The 23,330-nt window shown below is 40.1% G+C and overlaps 1 protein-coding gene across 1 annotated transcript in view; it reads left to right on the forward strand.

Moving 5' to 3' along the window:
* Positions 1-23,330, forward strand: part of CDK5RAP2 (CDK5 regulatory subunit associated protein 2) — an 80,246-nt gene that overhangs the window by 26,801 nt on the left and 30,115 nt on the right. Inside the window, 8 exon segments of the mRNA XM_061476624.1 lie at positions 4,573-4,670; positions 8,781-8,911; positions 10,484-10,599; positions 12,208-12,336; positions 16,400-16,495; positions 17,185-17,232; positions 17,854-18,041; positions 20,199-20,661. Coding sequence (XP_061332608.1) covers positions 4,573-4,670; positions 8,781-8,911; positions 10,484-10,599; positions 12,208-12,336; positions 16,400-16,495; positions 17,185-17,232; positions 17,854-18,041; positions 20,199-20,661 — 1,269 coding nt within the window.

The raw sequence follows: 23,330 nt of genomic DNA on the forward strand, positions 1-23,330 counted from the left end.
CATATTAAACAGGAGGTTTTGGACACAGATTACCCAGAGCTCTGCTCTCATTGGCTGCTTTGGCCTCTGATGACTTTCCAGTGCTGCACCAACTCTCAACAAACGCCCAGCAGGATGCTCCCCACCAGAGAGAACAGAAACCAAGCTGCTCTGGCCTCACTGATCTTGAAAGTTGAAGAAACTGAATTGAGAGATGCAGAACTTTCTCGCTTTTCATCAGATCTTTTTACTTTATTTGAATTTAATGATGGATTTTTAAAGCAACCAACATCCAAAGCTCTGCTGGGTGCCTTGGCCAGGCCAGGGAAGATAAATGACAGTTTCTAATTTGGGAGTGGATTCTTGAGCCACTGTCACAAGCTGAAGAGAGAGCATGTGAGGACACTGATAATTGGGGTAGTCATGCAACTGCTGATTCTGACATCTATGAAGGCTTGGAATGAAGTCTATTTTATAGCTAAGAAATGCAGAATTGCAAATAGACTCCTTATAATTTTGGAAACTAGTTGGTTTAGTGCTTAATGCTCTTCTTTCACAACCAGTATTCCTTACAAAGCTCTTTTTGTTGGAGTATTTGTTAGGTAAATCTATTTCTAACACAGATTCTTAGACCTCTGTGGTTCATTTTATTACTGAGAAAAGCAGGGAAATTGAGCAAAGTGGCTCTTGCTCAGTCCTTGAGCTGTGCTTCTGGGTGCTGCTGTGTTGCAGGTGTGATCTTGCACACAGTGATACTGCAGTATGGGGCCACACTGATAGGAGGTTTAATTCTAAATTGATTTCTCTATATCTCTTTAGATATATGACTCGTTGGCCTGTAACAATTTAAATCTTTGTTGGCAATTGTCTCATTTATGGTAGCCCACACAGAAAGTTTACTGCAGTACTAGAAGAAATGACCAAGTTCTAGTACTGATAGATGGATGGAAGCATCAATGATGAGGTGTAGGTGGTGGTCTTCTCTCAGTCATCATCCTCGAACCTTCAGGGATTTTGGAATGATCCTGATGGTTGTTGTAAGCAGGAGAATATTCAGTGAGGCAACTGGATCTTCTTGTGACTTTGCCAATCACCTATTTATTATGGAGGTATAAACCTTTTAATTTGCTTACAATTTGAGAAACCTTTAATGAAAATAAGTTATGTTTTACACCTCTGCTGCTTAGCATTAGTATTTCAGACTTAAATATAGACTTTAATGTGTTAGATTGCCTCCTTTCATGGGAATATAAATCTTTCACTGCAATATGGTCCTGGATGTCTTGCAGCTATCTCCTTTAACACATTTTCCCTCACACCATGTGTCAAGAGGTTTAATGTTTCATTAACTCCCACAGCATTACGGTCTATTTAAGTTACAGAGCTGCCTTATGTTTTGTGTACCGTTGGGGAGTTGATTGGAGTAATTCACTCCTACGCTTTATTTAGAAATGACAGTAATAATGTACAGGGAAAAAAAAACCCATGTTCAGACTGTATCTCCTCATCCTTATTATTCATGAGAGAGTCTGAAAAATCAAGAACACCTCTTCATGATTTTCCTAACGTCTACCTAGTTGGATGTAGAGTTTACTAATTTGTGTGTAGTCCGTGACATTTGGAATTAAACAGCTCATGTCTCCTGTTATGCAGGGGAAAAAGAGGGAGGATTTCATGAACTTCCTGAGATTTTGGTGCAAATGTAGAACTAAATTAACCTGTGAATTCTCAAAGCAACACAGGAAGCCGGAGCATCATTCTGTGCATGACACTGCTTTGATAATACAACAGCCACAGACCCTGAACAACTGGTGACAACCGTTATCTAATTTGTGTACCGTAAACTCTTCACAGTGACATTACTTTGCCAGTGCTTCAGAAAGAGCTTTTAATTAGGATATGGCTCTGTCGTGTCTTCAGTAATAATTGCAGAGCTTGTATCAGACATATGGAAGAGTTCACTGGAACTTTTAACAGGCTGTTAACCAACTAAATTAAGTCAAAAGATTTATTTCTTCCTGTGGCTTGCTACGTCATTGAGCGGTGTCGTTGTGATCAAGCTTTTTCCTAGTTAAACTGCAGTCTGTGTGTTTCATGTTCAGTGACTGTTCTTGAAAGGCTCAGATTCCAGCATCGTGGTAAGACTCCTTCATTCAGGTTGTAAGACGTACTTTTTAATGTGGGGTTTCTGTGAGGTTTTTTGATTAATGCATCAAAATGGATCTAGATCACTCGCCCCCATCAGTTTGCCTCTGTATTCCTCAGCACTGAGTCAGCAGAAGGCCTTGCTGTGTTCTGCTCCTCTCTGTGTCTAGACAATAAACTTGATATGAATCATGAAATGGTTTGGCTTGGAAAGGGCCTTTAAGATCATCCAGTTCCAACCCCCTGCCGTGGGCAGGGACACCTCACACTAGACCATGTTGCCCATGGCTCTGTCCAACCTGGCTGGAGCCAGGGATGGAGCATTTACCAATTCTTTAGGCAACCTGTTCCAGCACCTCAGCACCCTTACAGTAAAGAACTTCTTCTGTGTTATCTAACCTGAACTTCCCCTGTTTCAGTGTGAACCCATCACCCCTTGTGCTATGGCTGCAGTCCCTGGCGAAGAGTCCTTCCTCAGCAGCCTTGTAGCACCCTTCAGATATTGGAAGGCTGCTCTGAGTTCTTCCCACAGCCTTTGCACTTCATGTGTAGAACAGTATTTAATATACCAATTTCACTAGAAACATTTGTTAGAATTCCAGCTACCGCTGGGAATGCTGGTGGTTTAACAGGGTACACATGCACAAAGGCAAGGTCAGAGTCTGTAGCGTTAGGTGGTGGATGGTACTTGCTCTGCAGTAGGATCTGACACATAGCAGTAATTTGATCCAAACCTGATTACACTTGCAGAATATTATTTACCATATTTGCCAGCATACTGTGAAATCTGAGTGTAAATAATGAAAAGTAAACAACAGTTGTCCTTGCTTTTGTGCTGTTTGCTTTGCAGAATACTGATTTTTTTCCCCAAATTAACAGAGTCTTTGCATCATTAGTGTGATTTAACGAGGTTTTATTGGAGCTCTTTTTGTCGAGATCCCTTCCTTAGGAATTGCAGTTGGAGTAATAACAGCTGCTTCACACTCCTGGGTGTAGATTTCTTCCTCGTTAATGATCTGTTCACTAATGATTTAGTATCTCTCGAGAGTTTCCTTAGCTGAGATTTTACCTGAGCTGTGGCACATTTTTGTTCTTCCTTTCAGCTTTCAGTCAAAAGAGAAAAGTGAGAGAAGCAAAACTGTTCTTCAAACACAGGCAGAATATAGGTGTCTGACATTAATACAGCTAAATTTGCTATAACTATCCCAGTATTTTCTCTTCTGAGATAGCTTTCTTAGGTATTTTATGTAATAAGTGCAAGCAAATATTCCATTAAATAGCTGCATTTTTTGTCTCCCGCTGGAAAAGGGAACGTGCTGTTGTTTTGGAGTGAAAAGATCTTGGGGAAATCAGTGGTTCCTTACTGAGAATGAAGCATGAGTGTCTGGATTTATTCACATAATAATAATACAGTCTGTGAGCAAGACTGCAGGTAAACAATTGTCTTTTCTTTGCACAAGTAAAGCAGCAGCTTGCAGTGACCCAGCTGAGCGTGCAGAAAGCTGACTCAACGAATGAATCTGACACGTTCATCCTTTATTTGTCGGCTCGATACAGTCCTTTTTGTTCAGAAATGGAACAGAATTTGCAGGAACCCTTCCCTCAAAGAAAGCCAGTTTTATCCAGAGCGCAGAGAGGACTGTTAGGACAATGTTGTAAAGCGTGTGCTTGGAGCTTGGGTTTGTCTGCTTTACCTTCTCCCCCTTCTACTCCTGCCAGGTTGTTCCTGGGTTTTTTGAGTTGTAAACTGGAAGTGAGGATGCTTGGGTTGGGGGGTTTCTTTTTAGACTGCAGCCAGAGCTGGGCTGGGCCAGTTTGGAGAAGGCTTCTTAAGGGGTGACCTAGGAGCAGCTCCAGCGATTGAAGGGGCTACAGGAAACCTGGAGAGGGGCTTTGGACAAGGGCCTGTAGGGACAAGACAGGGGGAATGGCTTTTATCTGCCAGAGGGGAGACTGAGATGAGCTCTTAGGCAGAAGCTCTTCCCTGTGAGGGTGCTGAGACGCTGGCACAGGGTGCCCAGAGAAGCTGTGGCTGCCCCATCCCTGGCAGTGTTCAAGGCCAGGTTGGACACAGGGGCTTGGAGCAAGCTGCTCTAGTGGAAGGTGTCCCTGCCCGAGGCAGGGGTTGGAACTGGATGAGCTTCAAGATCCCTTCCAACACAAAGCAATCTGGGATTCTGTGATAAAAATGTTAAACCACTGTTTGGATCCGTGACTCATAATAAGGAAATAGTGAAGCAGTATTTTTCCTCCTTTAATAATGGTTGGTTTTAAGTATCATGAGCAGTTTCCAGGTTCAGATTAGGCTTTGGAGGTGGACAGTCCTGTTCAGCAGATTTGAACTGTACTTATTTCACATTTTCTTCAGGACACAGGTGCACACACAGTTGTAGATGCGCAGACTTAAAACTAACACTGTAAGCTCAGTATGTTCTTGTTTTAATCCAGGAAAATAAAGAAGCTGAATATGAAAAGCTGATGCTTGCTTTAAGAAAAGAACAAAATATTTATTCTACGCTAGTGAAGACCTTCAGAGAGTCGGATAGGTGAGTACTGTTTCTATTGTGGTGGATAATCTAAACTCAAAGGGCAAAAGGCAGAAGTTTGTACCTGTCAGATGTTCATAAGGGTAAAATGAGCTGTAAAAGAGAAATATTTGTGTAAGTGAGGTTCTGTTATGTAAATTACCTAATGTTCCTGAAAATATTTGTGTTTGGAATGAAATGTCAGAGGAGCCACATTTCCATTTACCTACCAAAGCAAACAGCTTGGGTTTCCAGGAGTCAGCTGTGTTGGAATAGAGGGGGGGAAAAGCAAGTCACAATGAACTTTTGGGTGCTGTATGGTTTCTCGTGTTTTACTCCTGAAATACAGATAATGCTTGTCTTAAATATGACACTGTGAGGATTTTGATGAGAACATAAGCCAGTAAGATTTCTTTAACCACAAGGTTAAACAAAACAGAGTAATTGAAGTTTGCATAGTATGCCTTCAGTGTAAGGCATTCAGAAGTATGGCAGAGCAAGTGTTTTTTAACCTTTGAGAATCAAAGAATACAACATTTAAGAAAGGAGTCTGTGGCCTACTTTGTAGCCTGTTATTGCTTTGCATCTGAGGAGGACACGGTAGGGTAAAATAAAGACAATTCTTAGCCTTTAGGAAAAATAAATGTGTTTTAGATAAAAAAATTACTTTTATGATTACAAATAACTTGGTTTTGACAGTATTTACGGAGCTGCCTCTGCCTCTCCCTGCCTGAAAGCAATGGCTTGTACCTGCCAGCTTTGTGGAGATGTGTGTTTGTGTTTTGCAGTTGGTTTATAGTCCACTACTGTTTGGAAACCATGAAATGAATAGCACTAGAGTGGGTGAGATCTGGTGTTTGAATTAAGCACATTAATTATAATGCCAGCTTGTGCTTGGACACAGCTTGGAAGCTGTTCCAAGTACCAGAGTCTTTTTCCTTAGAAACAGTGATAGAAGTCAGATTATGGGTTCAAACTGAAACAAGGGAAGTTCAGGTTAGATATAAGGAAGAAGTTCTTCCCCATGAGGGTGATGAGGCGCTGGCACAGGGTGCTCAAAGGAGTGGTAAATGCTGCATCCCTGGCAGTGTTCACGGCCAGGTTGGACGGAGCCTTGGGCTACATGATCTAGTGTAAAGTGTCCCTGCCCATGGCAGGGGGTTGGAGCTGGATGATCTTAAGGTCCTTTTTAACCCAAACCAGTCTGGGATTCTATGATCATAGAATCATAGAATAGTTAGAGTTGGAAAGGACCTTAAGATCATCAAGTTCCAACCCCCCTGCCATGGGCAGGGACATCTCACACTAAACCATGTCACCCAAGGCCACGTCCAGCCTGGCCTTGAGCACTGCCAGACATGGAGCATTCACAACCTCCCGGGGCAGCCCATTCCAGAGCCCCACCACCCTCACAGGAAAGAATTTCCTCCTTATATCCAATCTAAACTTCCCCTGTTTAAGTTTGAACCCGTTACCCCTTGTCCTATCACTACAGTCCCTAATGAAGAGTCCCTCCCCAGCATCCCTATGGGCCCCCTTCAGGTACTGGAAGGCTGCTATGAGGATACTGGAAGGCTGCTAGGAGGCTGCTGTATGGACTTTATTTCTTCTCTCTGGGAAAAGAGCAATATATTTTGTGACTTTTCTGTTGAACAGTCACCAAAAGAAGGAACAAGTCAGTTGTTTTTAGTGTCTTATGAAGAAGGTGGGACCTGACTTTGAAATGTGTTCTGTGGGTAAGGTGGTTGTCAACACTTCAGAGTGATGACAACAAAATAGTATAGCTCTGATACTAATTTTTCTTAGAATACCTTTCAAATGAGGAAAATGATAACTGTAGTTATAATCATTAGGGTAATAGGAGTTTTGCAATTAACTTCTGTAGAATTAGGAGCAGGATCATTAGTTTTGTTTTCTTGCCATTGAGTTATAGGATGCACAGAGCAGCGATTTGCAGAGGGTGTGCAGTGATTCAGCAGCAGAGCTGGAAGCAGGTTGTCTTACGTCTCCTCCTCATAGTTTTGTGGGCTGAGATGTGCTGTTAATCCCATCAAGGAAGAGTTGACCCCCCAGAGTTCTGGGTAGTTGATAAACAAGCCCTGCAGATAAATTCCACTTCCTCATTCGTGTAATTGCCATCAGCAGTGCCACGGATTTTAGGCAAACATCTGTTTTCTTGCTGACATATCTTCTTTTAGGCGTTATTTATTTTAAGCAACCTGGATGGTTATTTTTCAAACTAAGCTACTGGATGTCAGGACCAAGACATTTTGTGTCTCTTCAAGCGGGAAATAAATGCTTTCTCTTATAAAACCTTTAGCTCATGAAAAGGAGGAAATGTGCTTACTTAGCTTCTCATAATGTGTGGGGTTGGTTTGATTCTTAATTTTTTGCTGAGCATTTAAGAGAGCTCTCTCTTCAAAGATCCTCTTGAAGGAGGGAGGATTGGTTACAGCAGTAGTTTCTTGTGCTGGAAACAGTGACACCAGTCATGTCAGAAGACAGACTGAGGCTTTTCATACATGCTGCCTGTTAATGAATGTGTTTCTACAATATGCTGTTATTTTCACATGAGTATGATGTGCTGGATGTTACTGTAGAGTCTCCTCTAAGATGGATTTAAATCTGTTGTAAAGATTCCTGAATTCTCTGGCATTTAGTGCTGCGGCTTGGAAATTTGACAGCAGCTTAATTTATCTTCAAGCAGTGAAGTTCTGAGTGAAGTAAATAATACTATGAGTTCAGTAACACTGAATTTGTTACTAAATCCACTTTATTTCATAATACAATTTCAGTTTTTAGTGTATTTAAGTCTTTTTAGGGACTGATCAGAACTGAATTGGTATCCTTGAAGAGTTTGGGGAAGATACAGCAAAGGGCAGCCAGAGGTGCTGATGCTGAGGACAGTGGCTGATGCTCACGTAAGAGCCTCAGTGGCCACTTTGCAATGAAGCAGCTTAAAGAATTATTTTACCTTAACAAATTATAATCTGTGTATCTTGAGATAATTGAGATGATTAGACCTTAAAAAGTCCTTTTACAGCCTGTTGGATGAATGAAGGAATAAAACAGTTATGTCTGGGTCATGTTTTCAATGAAACATGATCTTTTCGGTTTTATCTTAAGTGGAGCATTAGACTGTATAGTATAGTATGGGAAGGGAACAAAGTTTCCATGGTCACCATATCATGGAATGCACATAGCCATCAATATTATGTGATAATTATATTTTTGGGCATTGTCGTGGTTTAAGCCCAGCTGTAAATCAGAACCACGCAGCCAGTCGCTCACTCCCCACCCCTGTTCCTCCCCCTGCTCCTGGAGGGATGGGAAGGAGAGTCGACAGAATGTGACTCCCATGGTTTGAGACAAGAACAGTCCAGTAACTAAGGTATAACACAAACCACTGCTGCTACCACCAATAATAAGAATGATAAGGGAAATAACAAGAGAAGAGAATACAACCACTCACCACCCGCCGACCCATACCCAGCCTGACCCCAAGCAGTGATCTCGCCCTTCCGGGTAACTGCCCCCCGTTTTACCTCCTGGGCATGACATGTTATGGTATGGAATACCTCTTTGGCTAGCTTGGGTCAGGTTTCCTGTCTCTGCTTCCTTCCGGCTTCCCCTTCTCCCTGGCAGAGAATGAGACTCACAAAGTCCTTGGTCAGAGTAAACATTACCGAGCAACAACTAAAAACAGTGGTGTTATCAGCACTGTTCCCAGGCTGAAAGTCAAAACCACAGCACTGCACCAGCTACTAAGAAGGAGAAAAAAGACTGCTACTGCTGAACCCAGGACTTTTCAGAAGTTAGCAATTGTGATTTACCTCAAGTAGAATTACACAGCACTTGGCTGGTGGAATATATCTGTTGAAGCTGACATGGAAGCAGCACAGCTCCAAACAGCAAGATAAAGTCATATATGTAAACTTTTAATCTCATCTTTCAATATTGAGATTTGTTTGTGCCTATGTATCAAAATGCTGTAACTGTGTGATGAAAACCAGTGATGGCTTAATGGGAAACAGGCTCTGTGTGGAAGCGCCTATGTATAAAACATGCTGAGATCCACAACAAAATGTTTTAAATTGAATATTGAAGATTGTTTTTTCTCCGTTTCTTTAGTATAAATAGCTTGCAAATGGAACTGAACAACATTTTCATGTTGAGAAAGCAACTAGAAGAAGCTGTTTTAGATAATCGGAATCTCCAGAAGATCTTAGAAGATCAGATTAAGGACATTAAAACCCGACAAGGTCTGTATACAGCAGCTCATCCCTTTCCTTGATCTGCTTGCACAAAACTGGCTTTATTACAGTTTGCTGTGATGGAGAAGAAACGTTTGAGAGAAGAAAAATGTGGGAAAAGACTTTTGTGCAGCTTTCTATACTGAAAATTACGTGGAAGATTTGTAACAGAATGTCTTTGAGCAATCAGGGTATATACAGAGGGACAGCTTTGCTCTTTCTGTGCAGCAAATGTTAGTAATTCCATGGCAATTCTACTGCAGTGATCATTTCAAGCTGCCTACAATTTTGAACCCATAGAACTTACTGTTTTCTTCAGGAGTCAGAGATTCCTGCCTTTAAGTGAAGCTGTGGCCATGGGATCACTTTCTGGCCATGGAATGTAATTATTTCACAGCACTTGGTAAAGTGCTCGTCTCAGGAAATGGCTAAACTCCTCCTACCTGAAGTGCTTCCAGAGAAAGAAGAAATAGCCAGAGGTTTTACTTTGTAACTCATAAATTGTAGAGCTTTTAAATATATCTTATCTTCTGGCTTTTATATTGCACTTCTTTGGATGTGTTTTTAGGATATACTTAGATATAGAAAAGAATAATTGAAGTGGACATAGTTAAATATAGTTTACTGCATCTGTACAGAGGTATCTGTTTTATTCATGAGGGGATATATAAATAACAGTAGAGCCTATTCAATTACCCCTTTCAACTTTGATTTTCAATTTTAGCATCACTCTCTTGACAGCTATGCTAGGTGACAAAAGGTAAGCTTCTGCTGTTGCAGTTTCCAATCTCAGCAGCACAGAGATGATGAACTAGGGTAGGCAAAAGGGTCTTGGGGATACTCCTGGCTTCCCAGAGCAGTTGTGCTGAGGGTGAGGCTGGTAGGAATAAAAGCTCTGAACATTAGGAGTCATTTGTGAAGCTCTGGGTCTTTGCAGCAGCCACAGGATCAGTGTCAGAGGTGGGAAGAGGATTTGGATGTCTCCTCTGTCCTAATTTAAATACGCTTTCTCTCTATCTAATGAGATGTATTTATAGAATTAGCTGTCATCTATAGTGTAAATGAACAGGTGTTTATTGAAACATAACAAATCATTCCTGCATTTAGAGAGGAAATGCATAGGTAACTATGCTCCATTCAATTAATGCAATCTTTTGACCCCAAAGCAAACTCAGTTCAGTAACTGTCTAACCTGGCTTTTCACCTTGAGGCCTCGTGTTTGTGTTTATGAAAAGATGGTTAAACCAGAATAACTATTCGTGCCTTCCTGCTCCTCCCTAAAAATTATTCCTAATTGTAATGCTAAATATGCAAATTATAATTCAGAACTCATCCTGATAACCACAGAAAATAGAGCCCCAGAAAACAGAGCCTGTCTGCGTGTCAGTGGCACAAAGAGATATGAGGGCAGAATCTGTTCCATTAAGCAGAAAGCTTATTTTGGGGTTTGAAGCATTTTGACTGGCCTCCCATAGACTTTACTAGTTGGTTCTTATTTGAAAAGTCCTGTCTTTGCATTTGATGCTGTGTTTCTCTGCAAATAATTCCTGATATAACTCCTATCCTTGGTTATTTTGACAGATGAAACACTTTCTTTCTGTGGCGATCAAACATCTTATATGAGTATCTGTTTAAGAGAGAAAGATCATTTATGCCCACAGATAGACCATCTGTCTCTTGAAGAACTTAAGGAAAAGGTATTGATCTCTTCTATTATTTACTATTTCTAATGGCTTAATTCTGCTTCTTTTAGCGTCTGTGTATCTCTCTCAAAAAGGTTTATTTAGGTATGGTTGGGTAGTCCTGAAAGGATTTGAAGTTTTCATCTCTGTGGTTTGTGATCTGCCTTTTATGAACTATTTAGTCTTTGTTCCACCACATAAGCTTCAGAATCAGCTGAAAGATAGCTGGCTTGCTGCAAAGGTTTTATGATAGACGCTTGGATTAAAGTTGTTTCAGACTCAGTACCATATTTTAGTGATCATGAAGTACCTCCAAAGAAAGGTTTGTGCATTAAGAATCCTATGACGTGTATTTCATGCACCTTTATTAATCACGAAAGTGTTAGTGGTGTCTATAATTTCTACTTCTCTATAGCATACTCCATCCCAGGATTTGCAAGTCTTTTGGTAAATATGGCATGTTATAAAATAACCATGAGGTACGTTAATGTTCTCTCCGTTCTACATAAGGATATCTGAAATACACAGAGATTAAATGTGCAGACCATTGTCAGCCAGTAAATCAGTATTGCAGTTCAGAAACTTGTTACTTATCCTGTGCAGTGACCTCCGATCCATGCACCTGTTGATGATAAAGAATTACTTTGATTATGGCTGTTTAGGAGTGAACATAAATCAAGTTTTACATTTCTTATGGCCAGCTGAATTGTAGGCAGGCGTTCAGAATCTGGGGGTGGGTAATCGAAGGGAAGAAGTTTGCCTTACACTGAACAGGTTTCAAAAAACAGAGCCCCAGATTGTGTCCCAGTCCCGTTCTGGGGTTATACCACTTTTATCTCTGAACATATTCCCTTCAGTACATTCAGGGATGCTCATTAGCAAAAGAGTTTATGGTTTATAAACCATTTCTTACTTGAAAAATGGTTTCTATGCTTGAAAGCTGGTTTGTTTCCCCAAGTATTTCAGTTGGTCTAATAAAGACATTCCACTTTCTTCTGCAGATGTTGTCTTCTGCCTTGGCAGTGTTCAAGGCCAGGTTGGATGGGACTTGGAGCAACCTGGTCTAGTGTGAGGTGTCCCTGTCCATTGCAGGGGGGTTGGAACTAGGTGATCTTAAGGTCCCTTCTAACCTGAACCGTTCAGTGATTCTTGAGTCTACATTACTCTGTGACAGTAATGTCTGTTCAAGAGCTTTGAACATGGTTGTCCTGTGAAACTACTCGGAATTATAGTGGTTATAAAGGGTGTTTGAGATAGAACAAGGCTGTTTCTGAATGCTGCTATTTCCCTGTAATGCTGGTTTCCCTTGCACTAAAATGTTTCTTCTCAAATCAGTTTGTTGGTGTGAGGTGCCCTCAGGTTTCTTCTTGCTGCCGAGTTGTGAAACGTGGTACCTCAACTTAATAACATGGTTGGAAACTATGGCCTTACAAGTTAAGATTTCTTGAACTCACAAATACATAACCATGTTTTCATACTTAGGGAGATTGCCTCATGAGCAGGTATAGAAACTCAGGCTTCCTAACTGCAGTTTAGATTTAGCTGGAGATTTATATATCTTCATTTGTTTTCATACTAGTATGGATGTTACCAGTTCTGTTTGTTCTTCCTTTGATTATTTAGGTTGCTGACCTTCTCTTGATGGTTAAGGATCTGCAGTCAATTAATCAAGAACTTAAGAAAAAGCAGCTTGGACTTTGTACAACAGACTCTAAAGGGACGGAAGCACTAAAAATACTAAACCACAGTGAGGTAGGTTTTCTCTATTAAAGTAGTGAATCTGACTCTTACATCTGATACACCTTGTGGAGTCGTTTACATCAATACAAAATGAGTGTAAACCCCTCAGGCCTTGCTAATGCCTTATAATAGCTTCTGAAATTAATGATGTAAGCGACTTTAAGATGTTAGCACAACAGAGAGTGAGCTCCATACAAGTGTTCCGTGATGTGTCAAGTTAATTTTAAGGAAACAAAATACACATGGAAATATTACTTGGGGGTGTGATGTATTCATTTTATCAATTGAAAGGGGAGGAAATCGTTAAGTTGACAAAGAAAGCAGTATCTTGTATGACATTTTAGTTATTATTGGAAGTGTGCTTGTCTACTGTTCAAGAATCATTCTGATGCTGTATCTAATTCTGTTCTTATCTCCTCTGCATCTACAAAACGAGAGCTCACTGTAGCCAAAAAAGAGAGAAGAGCACTTCAGGTCACTCAAATACTTGGCTGTTCCTCCATATAGAGTATAGAAGTATATGGAGAACCGGCCAGCATGTGGTAGATTGCAGAGAGGTGCAAGGAAATAATCATTGCTGGGTGTTTCATTCTTTAGCCCAAAACTAAGACTTGTTTTAGCTGTAGGGAGGAAGGTGTCTTGGCAAAATACTTCCAGTGGGAAGCATTTTGGGTCCTGGATTGCTGAGTGTGAATGGTGAAGTAGGCTCTGGTAGATTCTAGTGAACCTTCTAGCCTCTAGTCACAAAATACTCGTGCTTTTTCAGTTTGAAGCCATGCTGGTGCTACCTTTAATTGAAATATGTTTTAAATCATAGATTGACCTTTAGAGATGCCATAGCTTTTATCAAAATAATGAATTACATCTTCCTGTAATAGCTTTGCATGAAAAGCTTGTGGGCAATCTGCACTTCCTATAGATGAATATGTGCAGCAGTTTGCCTCTTTACCCTGCAGAGGGTGCTGCACTCCCACTGATGCCATAATTAAACCAAAGATGCTCTGTCCTGTGTAATAAAGATTATCCTGACAAGATACTGTGTGCTCCTGTGTTTGTCTCAGCACGAAAAGTACATGTAGGGATACTTCCTTAAGAAGCTGTCTACATGAAATTAGATGTAGAATGACAGAGTGAAGCTTCTAAAATACAAATAAACCTCAACATTCTAGTAAAGGAAATAGGAAAATAAAATAGGGTATTTTAACCATTTTAACCATGCCAGAATGCTAATATCACTATGGAGCTCAAAAGTGAAAGGAGCTATAATTAAGTGTTTAGTTTAAAAAGTATCATTTGATCAGTCTTGACAATAAATGGCAACCTGGATTTCGGGCTATGGCTTGTGACGGCAGTGTGTTTTGCATCTTAATAACCATTGTCAAAACCCCCTAAGTTCTGGTTTTCATGTGTATTTTGGGCTTGAATTTGCTGGCAGGTAGTGCTGAGCTGACAGTAACGTATGTGCTATATGAGGGATTTGGACAGGCACAGGAAGATGTATGCTACTCTGGTTCTTACAATGTACCCATCTTTCTTTTCCTTTGGCTTCTTCCCTGGCTTCAAAGCACAAGGGAAGATGAAGCTGCATGTTGGTGCCTCTGAAGGGCATCTCCCTAAGGTCTGACAGCCCCTAGGACTCTGTGTCTTGGCTCAATGTTCATGTTAGGAGGGAGAAGGAGGAGAGAAAAAGGTTGTTGTTGTACTGTCCTCTGAACATCTGCTTTCTCAGAGAGAAGCAGCCTCAGTGATTTCAGCCTTCAGGGCTCCAGGGATCTTTGCAAACCAAGCATATCAGTGGTTCATTTAGGAGAAACATTCTCAAGGTTTTTAGTCTCCAAGGAAATACTTTAAACAGCAGCTTATTCTGGGTAGGCTTTTTTTCTTTTCCTGGCCTTAGGACACTTATTTTCTTTTAATATTATGGTTGTATTCCTTAGAGCCCAGCAAGTTTCTTTCCAGCATCTCAGCCACAGGACCGGGCTCAAATCTCAGTCGTTTGTTATAACGGTGTTCTATAACCCAGTGGTCCTGTGTAATAGTTTCAGTCTAAGTATCATCACTTATTAAACCAAATACTGGCCTGGGAAAAGCCTATACTAATAAATGCTGTGGTATAAAAAGGAGTTGCATTGGGTGGGTAAAGGTGTATGTGAAAATAAGTTTATTTTTAATACACAAGTGTAAGGGTTGTCCTGAATCTACACATGGAAGATTAAACCTTAGCAGTTTTCTTTATAATAGCTAAAATTACTGCACCTTTGGCATCCCGTGAGTACAACAAAAAGATCTTATAATGCATGCCCTTGCTAGATACCAGAATCCTGTCTGTGTCTTCCTCCACTTTTCAGTTGGTCTTTACTTTGTGCTGTCCTAGAAAACCAAGTCTGAGTGCAGATACCAAAATAATTCAATCACGAGGTGGAAGTTACTTTTCAATATAGATTTTTAATAGCAAGAGGCAAATATATCAATATGCTGCACCATCCGGTTTCTGCCTTTTAAAATTCATACTTTAAACCATTAGAGCTGCTAATAGTGGAGGGATAGGAAGATAAGGCTTTTCTCATTTATTTCATATGTATATATATATACACACACACACACATACATATGTGAATACGTTCTCTGCATACTCAATTAAAACTCAAACCCTATGCAGGCATTCAATGCCCACTGTCCTTAAGAAGGAAAACTTATGCCCCTTGCAGAATCCTGCTTTCCTGTGGTTGCACTGCCATGCTGTGAGCTGAGACTTTCCAGCATGTGGTACAGGGGAAGCAGGTTTCTCTTTTCCTGCCATAAGTTTCAGCCCTGTGCTGTACATCCCTCAAAGCTATAAATATCACATGCACGACCCCTAGGCACCAGCTTCTTTCCTTCCAGTCCGTCTTCTGAATCTCTCTGCCTATAAACTCCATTTTCTGTAACTATGCTCAAGATTCTGTTTTCCTTGTCTTATGGTCATTTTTCTTTCACCCAAGTCACACCAAAATACGACTGTTAAACCCAGAGGTGCTATACTATTGCTACAAATGCTTTAACACTAATAATGCAGGTTTGAATCCTCTGTTAGTGCTGTATCCTACTATGGTTTAAGCATTTTAGACACAGCATCCTTAATGTTCACTGTCACTTTTGCATGTTTCTACTATTTAATGAGATTTTAGCAGCAAAGATCTGAAGAGAGGGGAGGTTTAGATCAGACATAAGGAAGAAAGAAGGGTGCTGAGGCACTGGCACAGGGTTCCCAGGGAAGCTGTGGCTGCCCCATCCCTGGCAGTGTTCAAGGCCAGGTTGGACACAGGGGCTTGGAGCAAGCTGCTCTAGTGGAGCTGCCTGTGGCAGGGGGTTGGAACTGGATGAGCTTTAAGGTCCCTTCCAACCCAACCATTCTGTGATTCTATCCAGCAAACCAAAGGGATTCTCACCTTCCTGCCAGTAATGCTGATGTCAGGAGCTTCGGTTCTGCTACTAAAAAGGCTGAGTTTTCCTCCTTTTTTGCTCAGGAATTATTAGTGGTGGGCCATGGATTTGGTCTCATGGAAAATAAGCAGAAAAAGGATGATCTGGCACCATTTGCTACAGATTGGCACATTTGGGCAAGATGCAGCAGATTGTAACTTGAAGTGTTACAGGAAATCTTCTTACTGTCTAGCAAGCTACATGTGCTTTGTTTTAAAAGCATCTATGTTTTGGATGCTGGAGCATAAATCGTGTACCAAATGGAAATACATTCTGGAAATTGAAGAATAAAATAGGCAGAGTGAGAACATGAAGAGACAGATCGTTTCCCAGAAGGTTTTTATGTTCTTTGTAAACTCTGAGGAGAAAGGGTTAAATATAAATGAAGGAATGTATAAGACAAAGTTTCACTGTGTTGAAGATGAATTGTTCCTGGGTCTGTGTTAATATTCTTTGATCTTGTTGAAGAAACCTAATTCAGTGTTTGTTACTTTGTATTGCAGCCATTTCTTATTTTTCTTTTAAGACATATCACTGACTTATTTATGCATGTTTCATATCACGGTATTTTTTTGTTGTGCTACATTTTCACATCATTCCATAATTTGTGTAGCATCTTGAAACAACAGAGGAGCCTGTGATGCAGACTGAAGGCGGTGACAATGCCAGGAAGATGCAGAACAGCCAGTTTTCTGAGAGGGTCAGTCAGGTAGGGCTCCACTCTGGGTCCATTATGTTAAAGTGCTCTTCTCTCTGCATGCCTTTAGAAGTTCTGATTTTCTCAGAACACAGTCTTTTGCAAACAAAGCATACTTCTCTTGGTATCTGATTTTGCTTTCAACTAATCGTTATCCTAAAGAGGTTATGAAAGCTTTTTCTGCTGCTAGGCTTCTGCGGTCAGGACAGGTTTTGTTCTGGTCCTTGTTTTCTCTTGTTTGAGTCATAATCTTCCTTAATGGGGATGACAGTCCCTTGAAGTTGTTTCTTTGCATACACACAGACTGATCTTCAGCCTCCACTGCAGTCAGGCCTGTAGTTCAAATTGTATAAGGTTCGCTTGCTATGATTGAGGAAAAAATGCTGTAGATCCTTCTTCACGGTTGAAATACTTGATGTCTTGATTATTTGATGACTACATTTTCATGCATACAGGAAACTGCTGTCCTCTTATTCTATCACTTAAATGCAATGTAATAGAAAGCATCATGGAATCATCAAATAATCCAGGTTGCAAGGGACTATAGAGGATCATAAAGTGCAAATAAAGGTGAACCTTTCTGGTTTAAAAGTTGAAACAGGCTAAAATATGACACAAAATGGGGCATTTTGGTTAGTAATCATGAAGAATAATGATGTTCTGTTTGTAATGTGTGATTTCTGTGTTCCTCTGTTTACTAGGTATGCCTTCAGGTATCTTTGGATTTCCCTTGTGAAGTGGATAAACAGGTAAGTGATGTATTGTAAAGGTTCTCTTGACTCTTAAGCATCTTAATCTCATGTTGCTGGTATCTGCTGATAGAAATTGTATCCAAATGGGCCCAGTGTGAATTCTCTTTGAAGACTTTAATTGATTTAAATGGGGTTGAATTACTGGAGAGATCCCATGTAAAAATTTGCTAAGACATGTCTATGGTGTTGCATATAAGAAGTTGGCAGCTTGTAAGTACTTCAAGCTTCATCTTGTCCTGGCCATCGGGGCTTTTATCTGGAGATCCCAGGACAGAATCTGTGCTATAAAGACAGCTGATTCAAAGGGGAACTAATAAAAAGTTAGCTCCAATCTGCAGACAACATTCCAGAAGTTTCATACCCCTTCATAGATGAAGACCTTCAGGGAAATCTACTTACTATTTATGAAACAACTGATCACTGTGAATTAATCGTATGGAATAGATGTTAATTAGTTTTTCTATTAATAAATAGTAAGTGAAATGTCTGTGGATGCTTCTTAATGTAGATAAAAAGCATCAGGAATTACAAAACCTGATTACAAAAAGATTACAGCCCTGAATTTAATAGAGCATTACATACCTGTGTAATAAGAAAATGTTGGCAATTTTTTAACAGATAACTCCATCAGGCTATTCAGAGAGTTTCTGCACAGACAGACATTATAGGAGTCCACATAAGCTTCAATTTGAACATGATACACCTGGCAAACACTTGGGCAGAATGGGAATGAGTGAACATGAAACAGAAGATGATTTGCTCACATCTCTGCTAAGAGAAAAGAGAACATCTGTACTGGAATCTACGTAAGTATGAGGGATATGCACTGCTTTTGACAGTATTTCTATTTGAGAAGAGAATAAAGTCATTTTGCTAAAGTGAATTTAGATAATGGCACTGTCTAATTTACCTGAGAGATTGACAAGGCACTTTCAGAGCCATTTTAGTCTATCATGCAATTAAGTCATTAGGAAACGTACTATCAGTAGAAATCCTTGAGAAAAACCCATTACAAGAAAAAAACTTCTCCAAAGTTACTGATAGAGGGAATTTTACCATAGGAACCAGCTGCTTTCAGGATGTGCTCTAGCAGTGTGAAAGGCCACGGATAGGTGTTAGTGAAAGGCATTATGGTGGAGGAGACAGCACTTCTCTGCTGTAAGAATTACAGGTAAGGAAGTGAGGATGGAGGAACTGGAGTGACAAGGGTTGTTTTACAAGGTTAATTCTGAATGGACATTACTGTATGCTTTGTGGCCTTTGCTGTTTCATCTAAGCTGCTTGGACAGAGGTTTGCTCTATGTGTGCAGTTTAGGGAGTCTGGGCCTGTGTCCTGTGATTGACTGGTTGGTTACTCCAGTGTAACTGCTTGTAGGACTGTGCTGAGATGAACCATATAGTAAGTACTTACGTCACTTTTCATGCAGGAGAAAATACTTGTGTAACTGAATCTATAGAAACCCTTGTGTAATCCATGGTTTTCAAGTGTGTGTTACACTATGGTTTGATCAGTTTTCAGCCGAAATGCTCATTTCCATAGGAAGTGAACCACACCAAGCAAGAATGTATAGAAAAACCACAGCCTGACTAGTTTTGTTTCCCCCAATTTCATGCTTACACCACTGAATCTGGTTGAAAACAGAGCTTTTGTGGATATCCATTCTCATTTTCCTTCCCTTTCCCTTTCCCTTTCCTTTCCCCACTGTAATAACTGTGTACAGTATATTATGTGACTTTTTTCAGTGCCTTTCAGTACTGTTCTTTCAGCTACCCATAGCAGTTTCTGGAGAGTAATGGGAATGACCTTCCATACATGTTGTGCTCAGCGATGCTGGTAGCAGAATCTCCTGTGGAGTTACAGAAGTTGCATCCAGTTTTCTATGTTCAGCATGCACTGTGCTTGACTTTACTCAAGCACTTCTATATTTTTACATTACTATTTAAAACTCTCCAGCACGCATAAATGGTCTTAGTTGCCTAAGCACTAGTTAGTGGCAAATGAGGAGATGCTACTCTCTTAGAAGATGAATAGATAATGTTGTTTTATTTGTTACCTTTACTTAAAAGGCTGCTAATGAGTGATTCCAGCACCATCATCTTTACCACTCTAGTGTGTAATCTTTTCTATGTTCAAGTATAAATGACCAGATTGACTGGTGATGAGCCTGTACTTTGCATAACTGAATTCTCACTAATGACATTAGGTGCCAGAAAAAGACATAAAAAGCCTAGTTAGCTTCTCCCATTTCGAATGCTAGCTATACAAATGCAGTTGTTTTAAATGCTGGTTTATATGTTTAGTGGCACAAACAGCTCTCTATTGGACACATGAAATTGTCTGTAGAATTTGAGGGCTTGCTTATGCTTTAAATGGCTCTTATTTGGCTTCAGTTTCTCTTAAAACATTGCTTTCTGAGCTGTTGTCCATGGACCACTAGCTATCTATGGGGCAGTTTGGTGGTCTGGAATGAGCTGGTTTTCAGGCTTTTAGCTGCTTTCTCAGTTTCTGTCTTCCCTGGTTCATAAGAAATACATGAAGGGATAGATTTTCAGATGAACTCAACATCTGGAGTCTCTTGTGGATTTGGTAGAATTCTATTATTAAGGTAGTTAGAGAGTAAACGCTTTTGCAAATCCATTTGTGTTTCTTACATTGCTGCGCTATGTAAGCAGTTAATTTTATTAGCAGAGGCTTAGTATCTATTCACAAGGGTGAGGGGTGAAAGGGCATAGATGGTCATAAACAGGAGAAAGGCATTGGTGGGCTCATGTATGATATAACTCATGTTGCGAAAAGGTTTGAATTCTGTTTGTTAGTAATTAATTCATTAATAAGTAGAACGGAATCTCCTGGGAATTTCAGGTATGTCAAGCCACGGCAAAAGAGTTCCTTAGAAGGTATTCTTGTTTGCTTAAATAAAAACCTAAATTCATGCCTTTTCTTTCCTCTTTCCTGAGTACAGCAGACAAGAACAAATGAAAATCGTAAATGAACTCTTAGATCATCTGAACGCAACTGAGGAAGAATGTTCAAGTGAAGATATGGAGAGAAAGGATGAAAAAGATCTTAGGCAAATGATTATTCAACTAAAAGCTGAACTCAAACATTTCAAACAGGTCAATAAATTCTTAAAGCAGCAAGTGGAATTGAAATCAGCTTCTGATGAGAAAGAGAAGCTTTACCCAGATGCAGTGCCGCAGATTAATAAGGATATTGAGTTGTTGAAAGCAGAATTGAAAGATGCAGTTACACAAACAATGACTTTGGAGGGTAATGTCATGAGATTCAAACATGAAGGCGAAAAAGGAGCCTCAGAAGAAAAGTCAAAATATTCAAGATTAAATGCAGAAAGAGAACATCAGCAAGAAAATGTGTGTAAGAAGGGTGAGCAGCATGAAAGACTGTTTTCTGCAAGAACAAATGAAGTAAGTTTATTTAAGATTCACTTTATGGTACTTAGGGAATAGATGTATAAAAGGGAAAAGAATGTTTCATTTCTAATATTAAAATCTTGCTTTTGTGTAATTTTCAAAATTAGAAAAAGGAGATGCAAGCTCAAATATATTTTAGATAATTGTTCTTAATGTTCAGAGCTTTTCATCACATACTTCAGTGTGCTTTAGAACATTAATGAATTGAGTTTCAATCCTCAATGGGACCAGATACTGGTAAATAATATAGCTATTGGAAAAAGAGATAGTTTGTACCATAATGGCCTGATTCTGTACTATCTTATATCTCTGCCTACATGTTCATAAAGTACAGAACCAGAGCATTGAACTGAATGCTTATGAAGTCTAAATGACAAATGTGTTCTAGCAAGTTGAAAAGCTGTGTAATGTCTGAGAGCTGGTGAAGAGTTAATAGTAGAGTACAACAAACCTGAGTCTTAATTTTAGGCTTTTATTAACATCTTATCATTGTGCCTTGCTTTTAGAGAAGCATGAGCAGCAGTACTTTATAAAACTGGGGGTAATTCTTCATGTTTGTTTGGAACCTATGTGCACTGAATCTATGTTGTGGGTTGTCCTGCGTTCAGCTTAAACCACGACATGAGTACAGATGCAAATTGCTTGTGCCAGATGAGTTTTCAAGCCTTTTGTGTGCAGGCAGTCTGTGATCCCAAACAAAGAGGTGGGAAAAGTATCTACCAAAGAGTTCATGTGTATTGTTTCAGTGGCAATTATAGAAGTGAAGTTGAAAACTCTTTGAAGATCTTCATTCTTGCAGAGCAGACAAAGGAGAGGATCACTTTTAGTTCTGTGCACTGTTAATAGAGAAACATCCTTCAGCAAAGGATGTTTTCCATGGCTTTGGTGGTCAAGAGGTTTGTGAGCTAGAAGTTGGGAACCATGCCTTTTTATTCTGGCTTGTTCTTGTTGGATCCTTCCTTCTGAAGAAAGGGACTTGTAAGCCAAATGATGTTGGTAGGGCGTTGTTCTGTACAGGCATAAGCATCTCAGTATAGATTGGGATCTTAAGGAAAGGATTTTGGCAGGAGTGGATGTGCTTCCTCATCTGTTGATGTTGGTGCTTGCAGGACAGGTGCCTCCGGGAGCACATGAAGAGAAGAGGGCAGGGGGAAGTCAGGAAGAGTATGGGTAGTAGAGGGGTTTGAGGACCTCTCTGGTCTATTAGTGAAGATCTGCTTGTGGTGGTTTGCTTAAGAACACTAATGATGTCTTTGGGTGGCTTGTCTTCTCAGCAATGAAGGACAATCTCTCTGAAGGCAAGTAGAGGCCTGTCTGCCCTTCACAGGGAATACCCCGAGTTCTTTCTGCAAACCTCCTTTTTCCTGTTTTTAAAGTTCCTGTTTTCATTGATTTCCAGTGTACTGTTTTGATTCATCAATTTGCGGATTCTTCTCGAGTTAAATCACTTGCAACCTCAATGCAATCCCCGAGTCAGATGCTTTAAAAGCTTTCTTATTTGGCTAATGCAGTGTACCTTTTGCTTCTGAATGGCTTTGGTAAATAATTACCTGTAGCCAGCTGAACCAGGCTTGGGGTAATCGGGGTGACGTATATGTCTGTACAACAGCCCTGAGACAGCTGGAAATTGTTGGCTGTTATTAATGCAGTTTAGGAAGTTCATCCCGCCTGGATTTATTTTCCAGCCTCCAAATGATATTGTATTCATGTATGTACCACAGGAATTGAGTGTGCCATTAGGAAAATGGAACTTGCTTTTTATTATGTGAAATTGTGTAAAGACTATAATTGCTAAGAACTGAATGTGAAAAGGTACTTCAGAGTACATTGGGTGGTGAAAGACATTAAGGGACTTATGACACTGGTGGAGCAAATGAACAGCAAAAAAAAATCCACTAAATCTATCTGAACATGCCATTATTGAGTTTTATTATTATTACAAACAATTCCATAACTCTCATCAACATACAGCATGCGTTTAGCTTTTTGGAGGTAGCAGCCTTTAATGCTCTGTGGTTTAAACAAGGACACATTTGTTTAATGCAGTCTTCAAAGGGTGAGAGGCTAAAATGTAGTGACTTAAGAAATCGACTTCTTAAATCTAATTTTTCCCCCAACTCCAATGATGGAGTGTCTGTTAAGTAGGAGACAGGAAGCCTGTGGAAGCTGTTTATAGAGTGTATGGGTGAAGGAGCTATTGACCTTCATAAGGAATTCCTTTGTGACAGTACATGTTTCCTCTGTAGCTGATGCAAAGCTATGTTGAGTTTCTCGAAGGGATGGACATGGGCTGGTATGAAGTAGGGACTGTTGGTTGGAGACAAAAGGAAGAAAGGAAATTCAGGAATATGTGAAAATTTAGGAGGAACCTCTGTTGAAAGAAGATTGAAGGGAAACAATTCCTGGGTTGTCTGACCTTTGTGATATAAATGAGAGTGGAAAGTAGGAGTTGGAGAGGTGAGGTTAGGTGAGAAACTTTTCCTAGGGCATACACAATTCAGAGTTAACAAAAACACCTACTGATTAAAAGCCTTTGCTAGTCAATGGTGAATTGTCTGTCTGAACTGGAAGCCATTCCCTGCATGGCTGTGGATGCATAAGCAGCAGTTACCTATAGAAAATGAAACCAGTGGGATAGGTGTGTTTTCTGCTCTGAATGCTTG

The sequence above is a fragment of the Pezoporus flaviventris genome, unplaced genomic scaffold (assembly GCF_033815535.1).
Source record: "Pezoporus flaviventris isolate CSIRO_AGI_PZ_B2104156 unplaced genomic scaffold, CSIRO_AGI_Pfla_v1 ptg000097l, whole genome shotgun sequence".
NCBI classification, from domain to species: domain Eukaryota; kingdom Metazoa; phylum Chordata; class Aves; order Psittaciformes; family Psittacidae; genus Pezoporus; species Pezoporus flaviventris.